At 44.4% G+C, this 16,030-nt stretch overlaps 3 protein-coding genes across 3 annotated transcripts in view; 2 read left to right on the plus strand and 1 right to left on the minus strand.

The window, feature by feature from the left end:
• LOC132043595 (uncharacterized mitochondrial protein AtMg00970) overlaps window positions 1-275 on the minus strand; it is a gene marked incomplete at its 3' end in the record, with an annotated part of 279 nt that extends 4 nt beyond the window's left edge. Inside the window, exon 1 of the mRNA XM_059434070.1 lies at window positions 1-275. This exon is cut by the window's left edge and continues 4 nt beyond it. Within this exon, the coding sequence (XP_059290053.1) occupies window positions 1-275 (275 nt within the window).
• A 6,411-nt stretch (window positions 276-6,686) lies between these two features.
• LOC132043596 (small ribosomal subunit protein uS7m) lies at window positions 6,687-11,964 on the plus strand. Its single transcript, XM_059434071.1, is given in 5 exon segments — window positions 6,687-6,850; window positions 7,994-8,083; window positions 11,134-11,231; window positions 11,524-11,875; window positions 11,877-11,964. Coding segments are annotated over 5 exon segments (792 nt in total).
• Window positions 11,965-13,088: 1,124 nt separating this feature from the next.
• Window positions 13,089-13,301, plus strand: LOC132043601 (ATP synthase subunit 9, mitochondrial). Its single transcript, XM_059434076.1, has one exon. The coding sequence runs from the start codon at window positions 13,089-13,091 to the stop codon at window positions 13,299-13,301; it is 213 nt and encodes a 70-aa protein (XP_059290059.1).
• Window positions 13,302-16,030: the final 2,729 nt, after the last annotated feature.

Raw genomic sequence — 16,030 nt, forward strand, 5'->3', positions numbered from 1 at the left:
GAGGGTAGCCTCCCGTAAAATAAGAAAGTATGAAAAACTGGATTAAGAGACGAAAATTCTTCAAAGAAAGCCATAGAAGTTGTATCATCTATTATATTCCAGCGTGACTGCTCACGTCGGGATAATCTTGATTTTAGAATACCTTTAATATACTTTGAAATATAAGCTCCACCCCCTTCTTCACTGCGTATGCTCTCTTCTCTCACTGCGAATGATGCCAAAAAGAGTTCAGCTCGCAAGCGGAGTCTCATTGGCCGTGAATCAGAAGCTACCATGTTCTAACTTGCACTTAGTCAATTGGGGGGAAGATTAACCACAACAAATCGTAAACATCAGATCGGACCTTTAATAACAAGAATTTGATTAGCGTTCTTTCTTTTAGTTTGAACAACAAAGTCCGGGCCAACAATATCCCAAGTTAATCTGTAAAAGTCAGCTGGAAAACCATCCGAGCCAGGGGATTTGTCGAGCGGCATGCTGAAAAGACAATTTGGAATCTCCTCCGTAGTAACCTGTTGCAGAAGATTCGCTTGCATCTCGTTGGAGCATCTGAAGTCGATAAAAGAGCGAAGGGATGAGATAGAGGCTCGAGTGTGGTTCACCGGTGAAAACTGAAACAGGTTGGAGAAGTAACGAATGGCTTCTTCTTGGATATCACTTGTTCGAAATAGATCCACACCTTGATCTGATGTAATTCTGCGGATTGCATTAGCAGATTTTCTGGCTTCGGCAACTCCATGAAAGATCGCCGATGAAAAAAAAGGCAATATCCACTCGTAGATCGGCTTGGTTATATTTATATAAGGGCTATTTTGCATATTTTGAATGTTTATAGGCAGTAGGGTAAGGAAAGGATCATAAATCTATGATAATTTCCGAGTTGCAAAATCCAAATACAACCTGACTTGAATCCTTACTGGACTACTTCATATGCCTTCCGCACACAGGACAGAGGAATTCACTCCACACACGAGCCAACTCCCCTAAAAGGCCTTTCTTTCATGCAATTGGCGACGCCATCGCCTATATCTTTCTTGTTAAGATCTTAAGCTTCCTGGACGTCTACAAATCTGTTAGGCAGGAAATGTTTACATTGGGGAAGAGTTCATGCTATCATGTCGCTAAAAAGTGGGCTCGGGGAACGCCTACTACTCGACTAAAAGGAGAGGAACGCCTTTGACTTCTTTCTCTTTCGAAAAAAAGGAATGTAGTTAGCCTAATCACTGGGATGATGATTGGATCAGCAACTTCTCTTGAAGCTGGACATGGTAGGCTGGTTTTGTCAACTCATTTGCTTCCGCGCTCTCTTCTGTAAACGACCTGCTTACTTCTCCACTGACCCACTCATAGACTTTCTCTTATAGACTACGCATGAATGCTTTCCTATATCAAGAAGAAAGCGAGAAGTCCGTTGGGATGCTAGATAGACTGATTCCCCTGGGTCCATAGCGTCACACCCTCATAAAGACAGTGACGTCCTATCCTATCATGCTCTCACAGGCGAGAAAGTTCTTCCTTCTAATTGAATGTCCTATTCCCCTGCCCGAGTCACTCTTCTTCCAGGCTTAAGGGGCAGCCAGGACATCAGAAGTCAATTCAAGACTTAACAGGATCGGTATATGGTTTTGCATCAAAGGCAATTCGCGGTGAAAGAAAGTAGTCTCTGTTAGCTCTTGCTTCAACCTTGACATCAGTCAATGAGGTTCCTAGTAAAGTCAATGATTTTGTTGCAAAAGCTCTTCTTCTAGCTACAAGCATTCCCTCTTCAGTGGAATGAACTACTTGTCAATGAAAGGGCCGTCAATTCCCCATCAACTGGATAATTAGCATCGGAATCAGACTCAGAAAGGGAAGCGGATGCCACAACTACTGTAAAGTCAAGAGTTTCATAAGGAAGGTGACGCATCAAATGCTACTATAGTCGACTCAGTTACTGGTTTTGCTGTATTAGTAGCGAAAGGCTGAGGCGTATAATAGAACAAGGTATGTTCCGGTAAAAGATTATCTGGTTGGGATAGGGATCTCTCCTTCTTCATTTCTCAAGGCCGGTAAGGAATCAAGAAAAGTGGTTGGGAAGTGCCCGGCCATCTACTAAGAGCTACTAGGAGCTAACTAGCTATCTTGGAAATGCTCTAAACCGTAGAATCACAACAGCCCTTCTCTTAGGGCAACAGGGGAACAAGGAACCAGGGAAAGACCAACACAACTTCCTTGACTTCCTAGGCTTAGAAACCCATTCCTATAAACGGGAAAAGCTTACTAACCTTACAACTCTGGAAGGGATTACTTTCTTACCAACTGACATGGCTTACCTGGCTTACCTTACTAACAACTAACAAACATTCCTGGGATTACTTCCTGACAGGGCTTAGCTTACTTACTAACCTTCCTTACACGGAATTACAGGGAAGCCAACACCCGATTTGTCCCGGCTCGAGGAGATTAAAAGGGCAGACTCTCTTCACAATCAGCTTTTTAAGAAGCAAGAAATGCCACTTTTGGCCCTCCTGGGTCATACCTATGGGGTTGGCTCTCACGTTTATTCGTATTCAAGGAAAGGTGTCAATCTAGCGTAAGCCGCAATACTAGATCGATACGAGATAGCAGTCAAAAGCAGCACCCATTGAGGAATGAAAAAATCCACCCCCTAACTAGACTATAGAAGATCTTCTCGTTTTGGCTAAACGGATCTTCCCTGTACTGTAACAGGGTCAACACCGCCTTTTGAGGTTGGTGTCCGAGCTTTCCGCCCAGCTTTCTTCGATCGTATGCCACGAACTATGTCTTAGATACGTAAGGGCCCCTGTCCAAGTTTGGCTTTCTTAGTACATTGCCTTTGTACTGGAAGCTGGATCATACGAACCAGCAATGGCCTGAAGCTTTCTTGCAGCAAGATGATCAGTCCGAGAGTGCTGGGTATTCATCTCTAGCTTTTACAATGGTTATTTCATTTGCCGGATATTCACCAAAAGAAAGTGCTCGCTAGCCATAAGCGGAATGACTTTCTTGATATGGACCGATCGAAGCCCTTAAGGATAGCTTACTATGGTAAATAGCTAGACCCCGAACCTATTCCCAGTTTCCGAGTAACTATCATTGGTCAGTTTCCTGTTTCCTATGGTCTATCATTGGTCCGGTCCTTCAGAGGCAGGAGAAGTACAAGATGCAAGCTCATAAACGAGACAGTAGGATGGCGCTAATGCCAGTCGATCATTCGACTTCGGCTAATGGAAAGTGGAACTTAGAAATAGCTTCTTAAGAAACAGATATATAGTAGTGCTTCCCCCTCCTTAGAATGGTAATGGTTCGTTCTTCGCCAGGATCATCTCCAGGTAGTGCTGCTCCGTCTTCGCCTTGACCTTGTGCTGGCCGCTTTTGTACAGCATGAAGGGGGGAAGGTTCCGTCTCTGTTTTATCTTTTACTGATAACTCTTCGTAGTAAGCCCGGGATTCTACTGCTTATTAAATATGTTGGCCGCTTAGGGCTCACTCGACTTGGTCTCAAGCCATCCTCCTGCGAATAAAGGCTCAAAGCGAGAAGTATAGTGGGCGGCCTCTCACGAATGGCTTTCTTCGGCCTAATTCAGAGTCGCCCGACTCGGCAAGCTGCTGTCAAAGAGGTTGATATTCCTAATACTGAACACGAGCTTCTTGAGTCACCTTCTTTCCAAATAGAATAGATCTCATTCTGACAGGGAACACACGAAGGAAAGACTGGCCCACGTAGTCTTAGATCGAGGTATTACCCGGCGGAACTCTCCTATAAAACTACAGGAGAACTGCCTTATGCTAGTGCATCTCTTGAAGTCAAGAAGTTGACTGAGACGAAAGCCCAACAATAGTAGAATGAAGAAAGGAACTCTTTTCCTCAAGCCGCTTGAGTCTTACATTTTAGAAGTGAAAGCAACTTAATGAGAAGCTAGCTCGACTAATAAGGTTTGTGGGGGGTACCAGCTAGACCGGCAGGGATAGGGCTGAGCTCACACCCGAGTCTTAGGATTAGGACAGGAAGCACTCTTTCAAATGGGAAAGAAAGATGGAGTGTACTATCACCTGGTTGGCGGAGTCATCCTCTTTCCTTTGCAGATTAAGCAGGCACTTTTCTCTTTTCACTTGAAGGATAAGTTTTTCCTACCTACTGACTTTTCCAGCCAGAAAGGGTACTAGTCTCTTAGTTAGCCAGTCAAGGTGTCAAACGAGCAAAGCAAGGGCTAGGTCAAGGTCAAAGAAAAAAAAGGGGTTCTTTCTCGTAAAGCACTCTTGCTATCATTCCTCGCCTTACTACCAAGCGTAATAGCTAAAGAGCTAAGAGTGCTAGTGTCATTCCGTCTAGCGATAGTGGGCCAGTAGTACCGGTATGTATCTATTGTACCAGTAGTTGCGATTTTCATTCATAATTTCATGGTCCTATGCATTTCCAGTTCTTTTTCTCTCTCTCTTACAGTTACCAGGGAATTGGACGAGTTCGCTTTCCCGTTTGTTCAATACAAGAAGAATCTCTAATACCTAGAAATAGATCAAGGAAGGTTCGAACTCTCATTGCCTGCTTATCAGGCTAGATTCCGTCCGATCTTGTTTGACTGCAAAATTGCCCAGAAAAGAAAAGCCATCAAAAGGCCTAAGCCCATATAACCTCGGCCCACCCAAATCAAGTTCAGTGGTCTCTACCCATCCAAAGGATCCGAAACCAGTCAATCATGCTATCCTTACCTTTCAACCAATCGGCCAATCACGCTATCCTTACCTTTCAACCAACCCCTTCGATTCCGATTCTGCAGCAGTATATAATCTCGGTTCCCTTACCTTAATGTCTACAGCTCCATTTCTTTTTCAGTGATGGCAAGAATCCGCGAAAGACTTTTTTTTCTTTTTCTTCTTCTTGTGTTCTTTCTGAATGGCAGCATCGCTCTCCCTCGTGCAGGAATGCTGCACACTCTGCCGCAAAAGGGGACCACTTTCTTCCCCCGAAAAATGCCAATGCCAACATCAGGGCCCAGCAAGCGGCATAATGATGTTCCGATTCCAGCAACAGTAGTATATGGTTCAAAACGCCTTGTTCCATCCGGCGCGAATCCCCTCCATCACTAGTATAGTGGAGGTCTTATTTGTATTGCAATAATGAATCAATGTACGAACACAAATAATGAGCAGACCAGCCCACTTTTCTATGTGGGTTCATTTCATAATGTATTTTTGTTTTGAATAAAGAAGCGCGCCCCTGTTAGTGTAACGTAGGTGTCTTTCTCGGTTGATGGATGGGATAAATGCCTATATCGCTTTGTAATGTTATTGTCATGTTGATGCTATTGCTATTATAAAGAATATAATCTTCTTTGCTTTAGTCCCATTCTTTATAATTGTCTTTCTCGTACTGTGTAAACGAACTTCAAGTCTTAATTGTGTACTCCCAGGAAGCGTCACAGCCTAGGTTTGGGCCACCTCCGATGTCGATCTGCAGTAAGAGTTTGTTTTCGAAAGTCGTTTTCCGAGGTAGGTTCTATTTTCACCTAGAGCGATTTGCCTGCGTCTTTCTAGGCTATAGTTTACCTGTATCATGCAAATGTCCAACACTTAGTTTCTAAGATCATCCTATATGAAAGATGTATGACATGTGTGGATAATGAATGACTTGCATGGTATGCAATCTGAACGTCCACAGAGTACAAAAGGTAAGACCTAATAAGAGAAATGAGCTTAGCACAACACGATATGGGATAGAAACCGAATCCTAAAAGGAGAAAACCCATCACTGAACAATCATAGGAATAGAAGAAATAGGTTCAGACCAAGTGAAAGAACTCTCTATGAGTTGGGCTACATAAAAGATCCTATTCTAAAATGGATGTAGCTTAACTAAAGCCCAATGCAGGTTGAACTCTATGGAATCTAAGCCTCACTACCCTCTTAGAGCGTTACAAGGAATTTGGGGCCTAATGACAAGAGTTTCAAGTTTGGGTTCAACCATAGGTGAAAGATAGCCTACACAAGCTAGGGGAAGCGAAAAACACAATGAACCAAGCGGAACAGACGGGATACAGTCACATCAGTACAAACAAACAAGGAATACTAATTAAACAGAAGCTACACTGGGTACGTACTTAGCTACGGTCGCTCGGAGGCCGTTCTTCGAGTAAGAGACTAAGCAGGCTTCGCTCCTTCGTTTCGTACAGGTGCTGAAAGTCTAGACAGCGGGCCCTCTCCTTTCCGACTGGGCTAACTCGGGGAAGGGTCAATCTCCTCCGGAGCATGCTGCACAACCACTCATTCGTCCTGACTAAATAGTAGAATCTATCTCTCAGCGATTCTTTTCTCCGCCAATAACCCCTTCCCAACCAGCCCGCCCGATCGATTTTGTAAGATCGGCTAATTTAAAGGGGTTAATCTGGTCCGGAGTTGTCGGAACGAATCGTTTGCTTTATCAAAAAAAGCTTTATTAGGGGGTCTTGGTTGGCCCCCCTATTTTCAACCATTATAGCTGGCGTCGACCCGCTTTGCGATACGGACGGACACGAAGAAAAAGGCAGGCAGCGAAAATGCAAAGAGAAGACCAATGATCCCCGCCCCGGAGCATGTTATTGACTCAACCACTAATCTGTTGAATGAAGGTAGCTTGCTTACTCTCAGCCACTAGTTAGAAGGAAATCCCTCTCCTTTTAGTCGAGTTACTAATTGATAGTACCTCTCCAATGGCCATTGCTGGGGTGGGGCATTCTATCAAGTTAGAGCCGGTGCTTAAGTTGCCTGAGTTTGGGTTGAAACTTATGGCAGAGACCTTGCAGCTGAGGAAAGGGTTGGCTAACATAGCTCGCCCTATAGTAATATGTCGACCGCGCCACATTAGGTATAACTGGTAAGCTAAAGGAAAAGGGAGCTGTTGTCAACCAACGGGAACTAGTTATCCTGTCTATTCATTCTCTTTCTTCTAGTTAGTCAACGGGCGTAGCAAGAAAGTAACCTAACCTATTTATCGGGATGTAGTAACAAAGCCAAGCACTTGTTTTACCGTGGAAAATCTCTATTTACATAGAAGAGAGCGCAGCAACTCCCCCATTAATTAGGAACCGGTGGAACTGGAGCACTTGTTTATTTACCATCTCCTTATACTTGAAGACTCTCGCCCGAATTCATTAGTATTAGTTGGTACTAGAAATGTGAGAAAAGTGAACGAAAGCGCTAGCGCGTAAGCAAATCCCTTTAGCCCGTCCACTACCGAAAGAGAAAGAAAAGAAAGAGCAAGAAAAGAGAAATGCCAACCCGTGGGATGAGAAGTTGCAGAGTAGCTGATAGTGGCCTCCCTCTCCGAGTAAGAAATACCTCTCCTAACATGACTTCGAGAATTGGGCGGAGCTGGAACATTTGATGCAATAGCTGACAATCCAATGGGAATTATCCAATCGAAGGAAGAATGATTCATGACTACTCTTGCTGCTTTGAAAGAACTCTCTGAGCTTGGTTTTCAGTCAACTTTATCTCTCTCTCTTTATGAGCGGTGGTCATGCTCTGTACATTCTAGTATATGTTGATGATCTTAGAATCACATGGTCCAATCCTCTGAATATTGATGACATAGTATGCATCAAAAATGCCATCTTTTCTATAAAGTATCTGGCTCAATCTTGGTCAAAAAGTGAGTAGAACTTCTGCTTCTATCTTTCTCAAAACATTACTGATCTATTGGTCAAGGCTGGCATGGAAAGAACCTCTCCCTTCTCCCATAGTCACTTCTGGGTCCTCTTTGTCTGCTCTGCTGTTGGAAGTTCCACTTTGCTAATCCTCATCTCTATCGTAGCATTCTTGGTGGTTGCTAGCATAACCAGACCTGACATAGCTTACTCAGTGAACTTTCACAATTTCTGATGAGACCTTAGATAGAAAAGAAGGTTTAGATTCCTGTTTCTATTCCTTCCTATTAAACGCTTTCAAAAGATTGTTGAGATATCTTCTCTGAATTGTCTGCACTTGACACTTTCCTCTCAACTTGCTCTTGTTTTAGTGATGCTGATTGGCCTTCGTGGGAATTTCTAGATCACTCTCAGGATATTGGCTTTTTCTTGGGAGATCCTACGGGAAAAGAAGGAAATAAGTAAAAATAGGAGAGTCAGAGTATGGGTCCATGTCCGCCACCGCAAGTGACTTAGTCGGTCTCCTTACTGATCTGAATCTTTCTCTCAATCTCCATGTCTTGTGAAAAGAAGCACAAGATCTCGATGAATCAACCTCAGGAAGAAACATTTGACACGGGATTCTCACTAGATTCGGTATACAGTTCAAGAATCAGGGAGACTGATCATCTCATATCTTGCTCACCACAATTAGCTGAGAAATCACGTCCATCAACATAGATTTTGATCCTCCAAGTCCTTGTGAATTGAGTTGGGAGAGTGATGAACTAGCTATCGGGGGTATGGATACATAAGCAATAGTCCTTCTTTTTCGGCTCTACGTTCTCAATGCTTCGCTTCGTCAGTCTGCGACTCACCTCGCCTCTCTCCTCTTCATCCCTATTCTATGGCCCCTAGGTTAGAAGTGAGTTTCAGTTCTCTTAGGTCTCTTTCCACATATACAAACTGAGAGTTCAGTCTCATATAGCATGAGGGGACATGGCTTGGTAATCGATTCAAATTCATTCCCTCTGATCGGCAATGACAACATCATCACCGAGTACCGCGTACGATGTAAAGCGTACACCAGGCAGGGTCAGGGTGCACCTGTTTCGCACACCACCACACTAATATATGGTGTGATAGCGCGAAAGTAGGCCAAGAACCGTGATATCCCAATGGCTGCCCTGCCACAAAGCATACTTGAGAGAACCTTCGTTTAAGTTTAACAAAGGCACCTCAAAGATATTGCATGCAAATGCAGAATTAACCACACTTGAGGCAAAGTAGCGGTCAAATAGGTACTGCACCACCTCAAACAGAAAGACTAAAGGCCAACGATCAGTGGCCGACTTTAAGTCAAAGGAGAAAGAGTGCCTACTGCCAACCAGTCGATCAAAAGGCTGTGTTTGGTTAAAAGTCCGGGGAGACGTCTTCTCCGCCCCCCAAACATGGAAGGGGTGTAACAACCTATGATTAACGTAGTTCCCAATGGCGAATAGAAGGCTTTTGCCACCTCCCTCAACAACCTGACCTAGTCGGCCCATCCTCCGAGGTTTTTGTTCTGCTGATAGCTCTTTTAAAGAAGAGGTCTCAACGAGCCTCCTGAATTTCATTTCATCCATACAGGAGAATGCATCATTCTTATCGCAGAATGGAAACAAACCGGATTGGATTCGCTCTGGCCATAATAGACCTTGATTGAGTAACCGGGTATCCACTGGTACACATCACCTGGATCATGTAAGAGAAAGAATCCACTTTCAAAGCGAGAGACGGAAAACATGACCTAGCTTTCGCCAGCGCCTTCGGAGGACCCCTCCTGTTGACAAATTGTTCAACCGGAACAATCGTTTTTTGGGGCACCTACGACATCCTACTAGGCACTCCTTGGTTGATAACACAAAAATTGTTCCCTACAGTCTTCATTCTGTCTTTCTGCAACAGTAAGAAAGCAAATCGTAGATAGCAGAATACCGGGAATATCAATACTATTGGGATAAGAGCAATATTGCATATTGCCTAGATGTTAGCAGTTGCTATCTCTTAGCAGTTTAATGCGGTTGAATGCGATCCCCGTTAACTCTGGTTTTTAGAGCTATGAGTTGAAGAGTGAGATAGACGTCTAAGTTTGAATGTTTACCGAAGGGCGGAATGATTGCCCATTTTCAGACTTACCGAGTGGGAATAGCAGTCAATCTGAGATTGCTTAAATCTCATAAAGTAGTAAGACTACCTCTTTTTTTGTAAGTGAACGCAAGGCTAACATAAGCTAGAGTTGAACGATCTACTGAAATAGCCTGATGATGAATGGAACCTCTTGAAGACATTACCTTGGCTTTTGATTTTAGGTCTTGAATTCTTTCAGATCCTGCCCCGCTTACTTTCGCTAGGCATAATAGGCCTCTCTCACTCCTCACCGAAACTGCGAAGGGACGGTGAAAAAATGGCGGCTTGGCTTACCGCAAGTCCCTACACAAGAGCTTGTTGACCATAGCAGAGACACGGCCGTACTGGTTGGGCGATGGCACAGTACGCGGGACCCTCGTATGAAACCCCACTGAGCTTCCGGTGGAACGGACTATTATCGGATGGGACACGCCTATAGCTAAAGGAACGTACAGCGAGCCGTAGCGGGAGGGACGTCAGGATACCACGGCCCACGGGCAAGCCAAGCCAGCAACCTTCAACTCCCGCAGGTCGTACGGGGTCTTTCGCCGGAGTTCACGGCGGTCTATTCTCTTTCCAGATTGAGTGGATAGGGGCTTTTGGCTAACGTACATTCAGGGGTCTGCCAGTCAACTACCTTCTCATCTAATGAGGTTTTCAATACCACGAGTCCGTCGGTCGTTGTGTGGGCGCCCTCTACTTCTACTTTTAACTAAACGCGAACAGCCGGCATTGCAAGCAAATAGAGAGCCCCCGCCCGTTTGAATCGTTGCGAGCCGGAAAGCGTACCGGCAGTTTGAGTCGCGAAAGGACCGCTTGCTTGATTTTCTTATTATTCTAAATAATAGATATATAAGATTATCTATCTATAAACAATAAGAAAATCATTATTTTATCTAATTGGGCATTCCTGGGAAGAGGAAGAAGCAGATAGAGCAAAGGCCTCCCCTTTGCTTGCGTCCGCTCTTCCCGAAGTGAGCAAATTGCATGTAGAGATCCGTAGGGGCTTATAGTTTAATTGGTTGAAACGTACCGCTCATAACGGTTATATTGTAGGTTCGAGCCCTACTAAGCCTACCACCCCTTACTCTTCACCCGAAATAAGGCAGTCGAAGTCGGCACAAGAAGTAGGCGGAGTAGAGGTCCAACGGAATTCGACTGAAAGGAGAGGCGTTCCTCGGTTGCGGGTTCAGGTGCGGCTAAATCAATGGGGTTGGCGGAGTTGGTAGGCGTTCCTCGGTTGGCACAGTTCTGTAAATAAGAGATGTCTCATCCGGTTGAGCTGTCGCAATCAGTCTTTCTCTTCCTGGTAGCAGAACGAATAGGAGATCCAACATGACTGTATTAAGCCTGTCGCAATCAGGGTTAAGCTAGCTCATTGCCAGAAAGCAAACAGGAGCTCTTATTTAGATCAGAGGACGCTCATCCCAGGTGCTTTAGCAACTCGACTGAAAAGGAGAGGTATTTCTTACTCGAGCACTTGTCTAGAGAGGAACGAGAGTATTTCTAAAAGGAGAGGGCGTAAGCATGATTCCGGGGCGGAGCCATATGACGCGAGAGTGTAGACTCTGGAACTCAGGAGCAAGACCCTAAAGAAAGTTCAAGAAGCTATGAAGAGTGGTAAACTCTAAAAGGAAAGATGGAAACTGGGAGTTGGCTGATAAAGATGGACAGTAACGATTGCGTAATATAAATTGTTCGGCCTCGTCATCGAAAGCGGCTTCCAATTGCTCGGAAATTTTCAGCTATATAGGGGGCTTGGATGGTGAGCAAAAACTATTGATCAAGAAGTTGGTCAATTTTCGCATGAAAGAAGGTAAAAGAACGAGAGTTCGTGCTATTGTTTATCAAACTTTTCATCGCCCAGCTCGAACTGAACGCGATGTAATCAAACTTATGGTTGACGCCGTAGAGAATATAAAGCCCATATGCGAAGTAGCAAAAGTAGGAGTAGCGGGTACTATTTATGATGTCCCTGGGATTGTAGCCAGGGATCGTCAACAAACCTTAGCTATTCGTTGGATCCTTGAAGCAGCTTTCAAACGACGTATAAGCTACAGGATAAGCTTAGAGAAATGTTCATTTGCTGAGATACTGGATGCTTACCAAAAGAGGGAAGTGCACGTAGGAAAAGGAGAATCTTCATGGACTGGCTTCCACCAATCGAAGTTTCGCGCATTTCAGATGGTGGTAAAGTGAGACCACATAAAGAGCTCTTCGTCATTCAGTCAGATTATTAAGTAAGATATGGTTTGACCCTTTTCCTTTTTGTTTTCATTTTCATCTAGAAAGCCGGCCTTCCTCATACTCCTCCCTTCATTCATTGAGTTAGAGGAATCCATAGGAGGCCCACCCGTTATGCATTGCATGAAATAACCTTTCTTTTTTGTATGACTGAGAGGAACGCCTCAGGTCGAATGAATACGAAAGGAGATCAATCAAAGAAACAAAAAAGGCCATGAATGAAGAAGTTGGGCCTTTCACCCTCTTTCTTCTAGTTACTCTGGGAGCTGATCTGATAAATGCACTTCAAAGGGAGGGAAGGCTAGGTCTTTCCCATGTTGGTATGGCCGAGCATAAAAGATTTGAAAATGAAGTCAAAATAAGAAAAGGTAGAGAGAAAACTGAACGAAAGCGGTAGCCCCCGTCAGGGCAAGTGGTAAACTCTAAAAGGAAAGATGGAAACTGGGGGAGTTGGCTGATAAAGATGGACAGTAACGTATGCGAAGAAATCTAAATCTCCTTTTTTCCAGTTCCACAAATTCTGCTGCGGAAAACGACATTCTGACGGGAGTCCCACTTCGGGATATATTACCGAATAAATCAGAATTGGACGTAATATCGGATCCTTTGTATTGCTCGGGGACAGTGAGTTTACCGGGAGACATCGTAGATCCACTCATCATTTCAAATATTACACGCTTGAATCACTTCTTAGTAAATCAGCGGTATGACTTTTATGGTGGGATCATACAGTCCCCGTATATTCGAGACCTGCAGCGAGAATTGGACCAGACTCCTGCAAAACTCCTCAGCGATAAGCTGAACTTTATTTATTTTCGCGAAACCCTCAATTTAAAAACTCGAGTGAATGAGTGGTATATGCAGAATTTGGGGGTTCCTGGCCCTGCTAATTTTCTTCAAGAATATGAAGAAAAATGTTACTCTAACTATGTTAGAGTGATGGAAATCCCCACACCCCTGGAAGAATGGAATTTGACATTTTTATTTACTATTACTACTATCGGTATTATATTATTATTTTTCCTATTTTTGGGTATGAGAAGAAAGAAGAATTGCAAGAAGTGTGAGAAAGGGATGTTAGAAGGTGCAAAATCAATAGGTGCAGGAGCTGCTACAATTGCTTCAGCGGGAGCTGCTATCGGTATTGGAAACGTCTTCAGTTCTTTGATCCATTCTGTGGCGCGAAATCCATCATTGGCTAAACAATCATTTGGTTATGCCAATGATGGCCTTTTTGATCTTATTCGTATTCTGATCGAAGAAAGAAGGTTTCATTCAGTCTCATAAAGCAAGCACCTCTTTCACATAAGAAAGTGGAGGCAGGCTTGGATACGATCTAAAATGATTCCACATGAAAGAGGACCGGGCAATCGCCCTCTTGAGTAATGGGAAGCGGGCTAGTTCCCGAAAATGCCCGTTAATCAAGCAAGTTGGGGACAAAATTTGCCTTATAATCAAATAAGGCTTCAGCGTTGTAACAAGCCTTCTGAGCCAGGATCAAACTCCTCCTTTTGAAAGAGTTCCACCGCCCGCCTACCCCCCCCGCGCCAGCCTCTGTTCCAGCCTGTCAGCTAGTGAAGTCCGTTTCCTAACCTAAGGGAGTAGGCTTTGCCTAGGAGGACAACTATTATATGTTTTCAACTGAGTTCTACTGTTCACCTACAACCCAACCTAATCTTACTGAAACTCTTGCTTTTCCTTGTTATCTTTCTTTTGCCTATCGAAGCTTTCTGTTGTAGCTGTTCTAACTGCTGTTGTGAAGCGGTCTTTCCCAGGTGTTGCTAGCTGAGTGCTATCTCTTATTATCCCTCTCTATATCTCCTTCTGAGTTGGGTTCCCTGATGGAATGTGCTACGGTACGTTGCTGTTGTTGTGATCTTGTGCTCTATCCCTCGAATTCTTATCCGACCCAGTATGATGCCATTGGGTCGGGCTACACTTCAAGGAATCCCGGGCATACACAAAAGCAGGGCAGAGAGTCTCTAAGCAACACATAGCTTGCGCCTTCACTCGCACTAACAACTGCCAAGCTTGCTTACTTCACCCTACTTACCTATCATGTACAGTCCGTTTTAATAGCTTGGAAAGAAGACTCTTTAAACAGAAGCTGACAGTACGGATCCTAACAGCAGAGGATAGCTTCGGTCCTCGGAATACTTTCCTCCCTTCCTATACAAATGAAAGACATCACAGCAAAGGACAGGAAGACTGCTAAGCCACATACCTGCACACATCATGCATAGCAATTCCCAGACGGAAAAGATAGATACTTGACAGACAGCTACAGGCGGGCGTACTTAGCTACTAATGCTGGGAAGAGGAACCCAAGGGATACATTTGACCCCGGTAGCAGCTCATAACAACAAGAAGCAGAGAAGCAACGGGTCGAGTTACTGCGTTCCTCATCAACTAATTAATGAGAGCTTTCCCTTTTTGTTCTGTGTTGCTTTCCTGTGCCAGCTGCGGCGGGTAGTCGTTGTTGCTATTCCGAGCGGTGCTTCCTGTCTGTCATGAATGAGTATATCTGCTGATGTGCCGGAACTTGGAATAACAGTGCTAGATCTCTCCTTTGTTCTGTTTCTAGTCCTTTACTAGTCTTTCTCTTCTTTCTTCCTTCACTGAGAATATGCTGTACTCTCTCCAAGGAGGTCAACGGAACTCGACTGAAAGGAGAGGAAGAAGACTATTTGATTATTTCATCATTCCCCTAGTCGTTCTTTTGAGAATTGCTAGTAGTTCACTCACTGCGAGAAAGAGAGAAATTGGAGATTGTGTAATATTACATCCAATCTTCCTTGAGAGCTGGAAAAATTCCATGAAGAAGAGCTCAAAGTATTCGTTCCCAGTCGGATTCTCTAATTAAGATATAGCAGTCAACCATCAAGAAATCATCAACTATTTCACCGGGGATGAGCTCTATGGCTATTCTATTAAGTAAGGATCAACTTAGGCCTTAGGCTTAAGCTAGAACTGCTCTTTCTATCACATCGGATTCTAGTAAAGAGATGGGCCTTCTCGTCTGATCTCTGCATCAACAGGAATGCGGGAAAAGCTTCTTCTCGCCCCAGAGTCCCTAGCAGCCTTAAGCCCGCTACGCCCCTTTAGTTGAACTGGTTGCTATATAGGTCAATTGAATCTTAGCCAGTTTCTTCTTACTCCTTTTGTTCTCATTCCCTTGTAGTGATCGTAGGCCAAGGAGGTTGGTGTAGGCGTAAGCCGTGCCTGCTTGGCCGAGTGAACGGGCTAAGGTTACGTTACCCTTGTAGCTGCGGTATAGAATATCTATCTTCTTATCCTCTGTCCGAGATAGGTATCATGAAGGGTTCAGCGGTTGTCCGTATAGTTCCTTTGCTGCGGTTACCATGTATGTAGGTAGCGAGTAAAGACCTCCGAGCTACGGTAGCTATCCCTCTTACCATCCAAGCGAATGACCAAGCCCAGCTAACGGAACACTGGCCCTGCTGCTTTCTGATGGCTGCGCTTAGCCTAATGTTATCTACGTTGACCCTTGTCCCGCAGCTGTGGAATTGTCTCCCTGCGCCCTTGAAAGCACTAAAGGTAAAGTAAAGGAGAAGCAATGAGGTGCTCCACGGGACTGCTTGATGAAGTCTTCGTCCTACATTTCCTCCCTATCGACTTCCAGCAGCAACCAATCCATTGATAGTTCTCCCAACGCCGAGAGCTTGGACTTTTTCTCCATTGAAAAGAGAGAGCCTTTGAAACCTTTTCGAAAAACACCGTAGGCCGGATCCTTTTTATTTCATGAGGTGTAGTAAGATGGAAAGCTGGTAGTAGTAGAATGCACAAAGAGACCTTCCACCTACTGGTTGGCTGGACGTCCCAGCCCGCAGATGTAGAGGGACAACCGAACTGCGTCACCAAAGCTACTACTCTTTTCTCCAGAGACCTCTGAAAGCCAGTCTTCCTATTAGTCTATGTGCCAGTTCAAATCTGTGGCGAGTCGCTCACCCGCCTACGATTGATTGGAGACTTATTCAATAGGTCCTCCTTCCCGA

Source organism: Lycium ferocissimum, unplaced genomic scaffold, assembly GCF_029784015.1.
Source record: "Lycium ferocissimum isolate CSIRO_LF1 unplaced genomic scaffold, AGI_CSIRO_Lferr_CH_V1 ctg2594, whole genome shotgun sequence".
NCBI lineage: Eukaryota > Viridiplantae > Streptophyta > Magnoliopsida > Solanales > Solanaceae > Lycium > Lycium ferocissimum.